Raw genomic sequence first — 9,083 nt, 5'->3', positions numbered from 1 at the left:
AAAAAAAAACATAATGTAGGTCATCTGTCAGAGGAGGTTAAATGAAACGGTGAGTGTTTGGAAATGAAAGAGACCAATGAGACCTGTTTCAAAAGAAAGATGAAAGACACAGCAGCCATCGAGAAAAATAAAAGGATGTCTCTTAAAATTGAGAGGAAAAGTGAATACTGAACAAAAAAAACTGTGGAAAGTCCAACAAAATATCCTCGTATTCAAGAGATGAAATAGAAAGATACCAAAGGGAGTCTGTTTATTAGTAAACACTTCTGAAAACCTTTGTCCTTGAACATCGTTGGAAATTATCGTCCGTGGAGACGATCGCAAATCATTTTGTCGGAAATTTTTGAGCTTTTGTGAAAGCCTTCGTCTGCAGAAAATCCACCCCCCCTAAAAAAAATAAATTGTACATAAGCTCATGGTCTCTGATCAGAGGTAAAAAAAAAAAAAAAAAAAAAAAAAAAAACTTGTCATGCAGAGGGAAAAAACTCCACAACAGATATAAACAAGATGAAGACATGCTGCTGTGTTGTTGTTTTTTCCCCTCTTCTTTGTGGGTCCCACTCCTTTTAGTTTGAATAAATCAAAGAGTGAGATTCTGTTGTGGATAACAGTTCTTCTGGCCTGAGGAGGAGAGAAGCCACATGGTTTTATAAGTACATCTTTCAAAAGACAGCGTGAGTGACTGATGAGGCTCGATTCATATTGAGCGGGATAAAAAAGTACATTTGAACATGTTTTCTCATTTTGATTCCTTCATTTCACATATCTACTTCCAGAAATGAAGCTTCAGCAGCAAGAGGAAGAAACTTCACATCTCCCAACTTTATTTTTGTTAAACCCAGCCAACATGTGGTTGGGTTTAACCCCACCCCCATATTTGTCATTTGACAAATGTCAGCAAACATTTACTCCAACAATCTATGAGCCGAGGTCTGATGAAGCGGGATGGATGGATGGATTTGATCAAACGTTGTTAATGTCAAGCACATTTTAGTTCAGAGGCCACACGCAGCTCAATTTCATCTCGAGTGACCGATAAAATAGTGCCATAATAACCTTTAAATTTAAAGTTTTTCTTTGTTATGGCACAGAGTATTGGTGATGAGAATGTCTGTATTTTTGCAAAAACCAAACAATAATTCCATAAAATTACTTCAAATTCAACCAAAAGGCCATTTTAATTCCCATAATTTTCAGACAATAAGCCGCTACTTTTTCAACAAGCTTCTTGCCCGGTGCTGCATTCAGGTGCATCATGTCACTCTGTACTTTCTTTTTTTTCCTCTTTAAATTTGGTGGGTGTGACTTATATTCAGGCGCAATCAATCGTCCAGAAATTACACCTTCTGGTGCAAAATACATTGAAATATAAAAATAATAATAATAATAATAATAAAAACTTCTCCTATAGCTGTTGCATTATGGGTGTTTATACAAAATCACCCTTCTTTGAGGCGAGTTTGATCTTTCATGGCAGCGTCACCAGCATGACGCCTTATTTTTTGCACTTTTTTGTGTAACGATGATTGTGAATCAAGTGTCGATATTAAAGTTTTATTCAATTATTTTCCCTCCAAAGAGATTTTAAGTGTCATTCAGCAACTGACCTTTAAATCCGCAACACTATAATGAGGTAAAGATCAAAACTAAAGGTCAAGAATGTATAATTTTTTTAGCAACGTTTCGCAAGATAGGGTTGTCTTTTGGTGGAAATGGTTTTGTACGGACAGTTTGTACTTGCGGTACTTTTCATTCTGCATTGAGAGACCAGACGTCGGACGGAGACATCGACCAGGAGCCAAGACATTCCAGGAGTCAAGAGACGACGTTGGTCTCGGACAAATGTCTTTATAAAGCAGGGATTGGAGGCTGCCCTGCATAGAGCCAGCTACCCACCTTAGCAGTTAAGTAAGGCCATTAAAATTTCATGATCAAATGTTCAAGTGCTGCAGTAAGTCTAAAAGAATTAAGACTGAGCAATCTTCCAACTGTGAGCTCTGGGGGTCATCAAAAAAAAAAAAATAAGAGAACTTGCTACAAACGGATTCTCAGTAAAGGTCCTGTCGACCTGCAGTGTGTGCTTAATTCCATTTTCAGACGACACACTGTGTTCCTCAATATTCCACAATGACTCCTGGAGGCAGCAGACGGAGCGGCTCATCTCAAAAGACACAACCAAGGTGCCCACGCCGCTAAAAGGTCAAACCGGAGCTTCCTGGGCCTGAATCACCGGTGTTGATTGTACGTTCATCTCCGTTTCAGGAGGAAGCTGGTCACCCCGGAGGGTTTCCAATGCAAATGTTTCTCCCAGGATGAAATATTTCTCGTCCTTGTTTACATAAATCTGAATACGGCAGGTCACTGAACAAACTGACATATAGCGCGTATATCTGAAGGTCACATCGCGCCCGGAGACACGTCGGAGCGTGGAGGAGTCGAACGAAAAGGAAAGCAAAAGAGGCTGAAAGGAGGTTCAAAGCCCCCCCGACGACGGCTTACGAAGCTGCTTTAGAGTTATGTGAGAGTCGCTGACGTTAGACAACAGAGCCAACCACAGTGCGTCCGTGTGTGCTCCTGCAGGCATGAAGTCAATGCTGGCCAAAACTCGTGTGGCCTGAATCCACAGACTTTATCTCTCGCGGCCAGAGATGAGTCTGACAAGTGCCACAGGAGAGTCTGGTCAGCGGCGCTGACATGGCCGGCCGGCCAGCCTTCAAGGCGATTAAGTTTGATGGGAGAATCCACTGTCTTCAAATTGGTTTCTGAACAATGCTCACCGTGTTTCAGTCCGATGGGGACGGGAATACTTCTACCACGTCTTTTAAATGTCATTAAATGTGATCTGCATGAGTTACAAATATACACACACAGATTATTAATATTTTACGGACTCACCGAACGCAAACATTGAAGATCACACTGGATAAGCCCACAAAATTGATGTCTTGAAACAATATATTTGTATAAAACACATATTTAGGGTGTAATTATACACTGAAAGATGAACTGAAGGGTAAAAAGCAATATAAATCATGTGGAAAAAGCTTCTCGAGTATTGCTCTTCGTCTTTAAAATGCAGCAAAAACCAACGAAAGACAGACTGAAAGAGGCACAAAGGACCAAAGATGCGAGGAGGAAAGCAAGTGTGGAGGTTTCTCCACGTCCGATGGCGGCGAGATTCAGCCGGGCCGGCCAACACAGACGCCACTCCCAAGCGAGGCAAGACTGGTCTATTCTGTGTGGCGGCACTTCACCAGCTTCCCCCCTGAGAATCCCTGACCGAGGCCTCCGCCGGCGGCCACTACTCCACCCGTCGTGCAAAAAAAAGAAAAAAAAGAAACAGCTCTTGCTTTTCAAACCCTCGCAGGCCGCACGGTTACAGTGAATTATTAAATCGAAGTAAAGCCAATGAAGTGGAACACGCAATTAGAAACTCAATCAAAAAAGCAGCTCGAATCTCAATCTGCTCATTTGTATTAAGAGAGTTTAGTTGCCGCACATCATAACGGGGCTCCGAGGCATTCGATTTAATGCACTTCAGTCTTTATTGGCTAAGACGGGCATATCTGTTCTGAAGGGCAGGTTTAGAAGAGGTCTGGAGCATCCCTCCAGCTACCAGGTCTTACCCGTCGTATCCGTCATTAGGCTGATGAGCGCTCTCATCACGGGGCGATGATGTGGGGGGAGAAAAAAAAATTGAAGTGAAAAATATTCCTCCTCCTGAAAAGAAATTCTCCAGATTTGTGGTATAAACGGGGGAACCAGCGGGCAAAACAGGTGAGCAGAGGTACGGGGGGCAAAAAGAGCAATAACGCAAATGGAAATGTAATTAGAACACAATTCTAAAACAGGTGAGAGATGGTTTATGAGCACTGATTGCAACTCATGTCCTTTCTCTGACGACATTTTTACCCTGTTTTTTTAAATAAATAAAAATTTAGGGCAAACACGTGAAACGTGAGCGAGTTTTGTGAGTTTCACCTTTATTGTGTTTAAATGTGACACCTCTACTTTGCTTTTAAATGCATTTATCAGACGCGTTTTGGAAAATTAGAGAGGGTGGGGCATATCTTCATATATAGTATATATATATTAAGTCTATATATCACACACAGCAATTTTTGAAGACACGCATGTGTTTCCTGGACAGTGCATTAATCATCATCAGACCAACTTGAGGTAAAGTATTATGATCATTATTTTACCAGGCTTGAGATCAAGTGATCTCTTTTACAGGCTGGGCCCGTCCAAAATGGCAGCGTTAAAGAAAGAATGATGCCAGAGACTCAAAGGCAGAGAATCTCCCAGAGTCCGGTGACGGTACAGCCGGACGGACATAAAATGTTGGAACAAGACAAAATTCACTTGAGAGTTTCAGAAGCACGAAAATGAGCAAACGTGAGGATTTCAGCGATCCAAGCAAAAAAACAAAACAAAAAACAAACAACAAAAACTTGTTAGGAACCAGCAATATTTAGCAGGAAGTGGTACCGTAACCAAGCAGAAGCAGCGTCGCAAGCATGAAGTACAGTTTGTAATCACCTTCTGCTGTGAACAACAACGCACCACGCTGCTTCGGCTTATTGGATTTTGTTTTTGTTTTTGTCTTCTTGGACGGTGGATCCAGAGGCGTGGTTTCATCCGGCAAGGCCAAAGCAGGACACGGGCCGGACGCTTTAAGCTGCTCGACATCTCAGACCACTGCATGACTTTTTAATATTTCCTAGTCTGTTTCCCTTCCATAATTCAGCAGCAAGGCGCAGTACTATAGGGAAGGTGGTGTGTCATTAAGGAGGAGCTCATCCAGAAGGACCACTGGCTTTTGACTCCATCTACTGGCCATTCACACACACACACACGCACACACGCACACACGCACACACGCACACACACACACACACACACACACACTCGCACACTAGCTCCAGGAAGTGAAGAGAAATAAAAGAAATACACTGGAGCGATATGTAAATTAGAAATCACTTCAAAGGGCAGCGTGTGCAGCGGGCAGAATGAAAATCAAAAATAATGTCCGGCCCAGGCGAGCGAGAAGCAAAGACTTGAGTGTGCGCTCATGCTGAGCCGTCTGGGTTTCCTCAGGTGACTCTGCTGTAATCTCACAGCAAACATCACAGAGGAAAAGCCAGCAGCTCCTCTTCCCCTCTGCTGTGCCACCGTACCCCGCTTCCCCCGCCAACGCGCCATCAAAAATGCAAAAACCATGGCACGGAATCAAAAGTGGAACATGGCTCATGGTGGCGGTGGTGGTGGGGGTCTTACAGTCGGGGAGTGCTGTATTAACAAAGCCCCGCGGTGAGCAAAGGAGGGAAGATTTTCTGACAAACATCAGCAGGGACTAGCAGGAGATGTTCTGAATTACTGAGCAAATCTTGTGAACCTACATATGCACTCATGGACTGACCTAAAAAAAAAAAAAAAGACACGTAGCTCCTGCTGTGAGAAATGAAATGTACAATTGCAGATACAAGGGTTCAGTCAAATAATTAAAGAAAAAAAAACCTGAAGATGCTCCTTGCAAGAAAGAGACGAGGGCAGATGTTTAGGATTGAAGATTAATGTTGCAGTGTAAAAGAGGAATAATCCATCTGGTTCAAACTGGGTTTAATAAAGGTTTTACATTTTTTTCTATTCTCCAAAGTATTTTAAAAGTTTGCGTTGTTTGTAATTATATTGCATTGAATGTCACTGGTAGCAGTGCAATACATATACATATAAATATATGCTGGGTTATTCTAATCTCAAAAACAAAGTTTGAACAACGTCACAAAAAACAAACAGATGTTTTGCAGATGTTTGTCCCTGCAAGCTATTAACAAATTACTGGTACTTTTTTGGGGGGCAAATGAATGAAAAATTTAAAGGGGTCATACCGTGAAAAATTCACTTTCTAATAGTTTTCCAACCGTAATAATGTCTCCCATACCTGGAATGACGCTCCAGAAGGGAATCAAATCTGTCCTCTCTCTCTGGCTTGTTTCAATTTTTAAAAAGTGTGTTGCTCCAACAAGTTAATCAGAAATCAAACTCTATATAGTATCATCAGGGGTTTAGCGAATCCCAAATCAAGGTAGACCCTCCCTTTTACTCCACCCACAATTTGGCAGCTCTGCTCTGGCATATGGCACCACAAGAGGAAGTTCTTCCTCCTCTTCCCAAGATGGGCATGTGTGGGTAGAGCCAGTACCAGCTCACAACAAACACAGCAGATTCTGAATGTAGCTCCTATGATCCAATATTGAAATAGATGAAAATCAAAAGAAAAGCTGGATTTGGGGCAATAAAGTTTGAATTACAATACTTTTGGGCCAAGGAGACCCATGTGGAATTGTTGAAAAGCTGGCTAATATGGCCCCTTTAAATGTAAAAATGATGAAAATAATTTCACGGGGTTCAGAAACTGAAGGTACGAGTTGCATCATTCGTGTCTGTGGTAAAAGAAGCTTGCACATCCGGAAACAAAAAACACCAGTGCTCAAGAGTGTTGAGAATTCGGAACATCCACTCTCCCCTCCAGATCTTTTTCAGGTGTTCGCATCTCAGCAAGACAAACTATAAAGCACGACAACAAGACCTTCACTGTCAAGAGTCTGAACTGACCAACCAACGCTTAACCTGCCGAATTCGGAATTAGCCGGTATGTTTCAGTAAATGATCAACTTTGTTCACATTTTCCAACCCATTTGGGTTTCAGCTTGTGTTTTCTGCTCAAGTTACTCTAAAATTCTTCAGATCTTCTCTTTCCATCTCCCAACACGGTTTCACTGTCGGATGATGTTCAGTAGGCGCTGGAAATGTAACCCAGCGGTTTTCACGGAGCTGCATTCGCGCTAATCTCGGGGGATTTCTGCTCCCACTGCTGGGTTATTCTAATGTCAATGATTATGTAAGTTTTGGAGAAATTTTTTTATATATTTTTTTGGGTTGAAAACCCTTAAATAACCCACATTCCTCATCTGAGCACAATCACTGAATGATCTCTCTGCCTGCACTGCAGTCACGTTGTTTCATAGGCCGCTGATGACTTCACCAGTTGGAGAGTTGTTCGGGGACAAGAAGAGATTTTTTCTTTTCTTTTTCAGTCAAGCAAATTCATGATTCAGTCACACACCATATGGACCAAAAAAACACAACAAAAAAAAAAAAACAGAACATGCCTACACGTCTCGATTTAAAACTGAATGGCAATAGTTTTATTAAGTTAAGAAATCAACACATTTAAGAAATTTACCTATATACACTGGTTCTACTGTGGATTAAAAAAGACAAAAAGAAGCTTGACACACCAAGCTAGTACATTTGATAGACTTTGCATTTCACGTAATCATAAATAATGATGTTGATCAAATTCTAATCGTTTGGGACATCCTGGTGACTGAGTGGATAATGTGCCGTTACCTCCCAGTATCCATTTGTTCACGTCAAAAAAAAAAAACAACAAAAAAAAATTAAAAAAATAAAATAAAAATCAAGAACACTGTCACTGAACTGTTCTTAAACATTGTAAAGCTACAGCTATAAATGACATAAAGCATACCTACCATGTGTTCCATGGGAAACAAAGAAAAGGCAATGGTTTAAGAAATCATTTCTCCTGATTAAGCCATAAAATCACTTTCAAGCGGTTTCAGTAAGGTCATTTACAACAGGTAAAAGAGGCAGGTTTTTTTTTTTTTTTTTTTTTACCTTTTAAAGCAGTCAAACAATACTAGCATGTGCTACTTTTGTTCAAAATATACAGAAAAAAAAAAAGAAGACAAAATTGGTGCAAAACGCTTTAACCACAGCTGCTAGTGGCGAGCAGCACAGGAAAACGACTGATGCCGAGCTTCACAGGGTTTAGCAGGTAGAATGTTTGACAATCGCACTCGAGTGCTTCTTGTGTTTCGTTTTTTGTTCAGTGTTCGTGACCTCCAGTGCTACGAGAGTTTGGGCTTTTCCTCAGTGCTCCTCTTTGTCACGGCCCTTCTTCTCCTTCTCGTCCTGCAGCGCTGTGCCCAGCTTCTTGATGAGCACCGACAGCACCTTGTCCAGCGGGTCCATCACGCCACGCTGCAGCCACTTGGGGATGGTGGTCCTGGCGTGGTGGAAGCCCAGCTTCTGCAGGATGTAGTCCACGCCCACGGGGTCGATCTTCCGCCCCGTCCAGGAGATGAGCCTGGAGGTTGGGTGAAAAGGTCAGGGTGTTTTTTGTTTTTTTTTATTTTTTGAAGGGATCGAGGCGTTTTAACACCTTCAATCTTGCGTTATCTTGCTGCAGCGTAAAAAGGGCTTATTTACATTGTGAGGCTCCGAAAATAACCAGCTTTTTTCTTATTCCCCCCCCCCCCCCCCCAACCAGTCACTGTTTGAAACAATATCTGATCTGATGAGTTTCATGATTTATAAGGTAAAAATGATACGGAAGGATAAATAGAATGCATCAAATATTTTGGTTCATCTGTAATAAATATAGCGTTCCTTCAGATATTTCACAGTTTGAATTAAATTATTTGAACTTTTTCATTACATTCCTGTTTTTCTTCAAGACTTTAAGACTCACAATCACATGCAGAGACGGAGGTTGTCACACAGATTCCTGTTAGTTTATCATCTGTGTTACGAGGCTTGATGAATAATGTGGTTTTTCTTCTCTCTGTGTGGCAGTAAACACCCTCTTCTCTTTTCATTTTTTTTTTGTGATGACAACAGAATATCAGTGGCCTTGATTGTTACCATTTTCATTTTTCAGCCACATTTCTTGATTTTTGCATTTTATAAGCAACCGCCACGCTCTCGGCACACAATTATACACCGATTACAGCCGGCTGTTTCACATCTTGTAGTTGTGTAGGAAAAAAAAACGATGAAACTTTTCAGTCACGGCTGTTTGCGGAAAGGCATTAGTGTAACTTCACGATAAAACTGTTGTCTTTGGCTACACATATGAAGAGGTTCCAGTATTTCAATTCGGATAGGGCGAGGCAATCTCACACTGCGGGATGGAAATGTTGTCGTTAAGCACGTTTGAGTTACTTGGTACCCGTCTTCTCATCCCTACTCTCGTTTGGCACCATCTCACAAAA

The 9,083-nt window shown here is 41.5% G+C and overlaps 1 protein-coding gene across 4 annotated transcripts in view; it reads right to left on the bottom strand.

Annotated features, from left to right (window-relative positions):
• Nucleotides 1-7,184: 7,184 nt before the first annotated feature.
• The window catches only part of kiaa1109 (KIAA1109), a 92,845-nt gene continuing 90,946 nt past the window's right edge, over nt 7,185-9,083 (bottom strand). For all 4 annotated transcript variants that reach the window (XM_080513184.1, XM_080513187.1, XM_080513186.1 and 1 more), the window contains one exon: nt 7,185-8,176. In XM_080513184.1, the coding sequence (XP_080369310.1) occupies nt 7,960-8,176 (217 nt within the window). In that variant the 3' untranslated portion in view covers nt 7,185-7,959. The remainder of the gene's footprint in view (nt 8,177-9,083) is intronic.

The sequence above is a fragment of the Blennius ocellaris genome, assembly GCF_963422515.1.
Source record: "Blennius ocellaris genome assembly, chromosome: 17".
In the NCBI taxonomy this organism is placed as follows: Eukaryota; Metazoa; Chordata; class Actinopteri; order Blenniiformes; family Blenniidae; genus Blennius; species Blennius ocellaris.
This window is presented reverse-complemented; position numbering and strand designations above follow the sequence as displayed.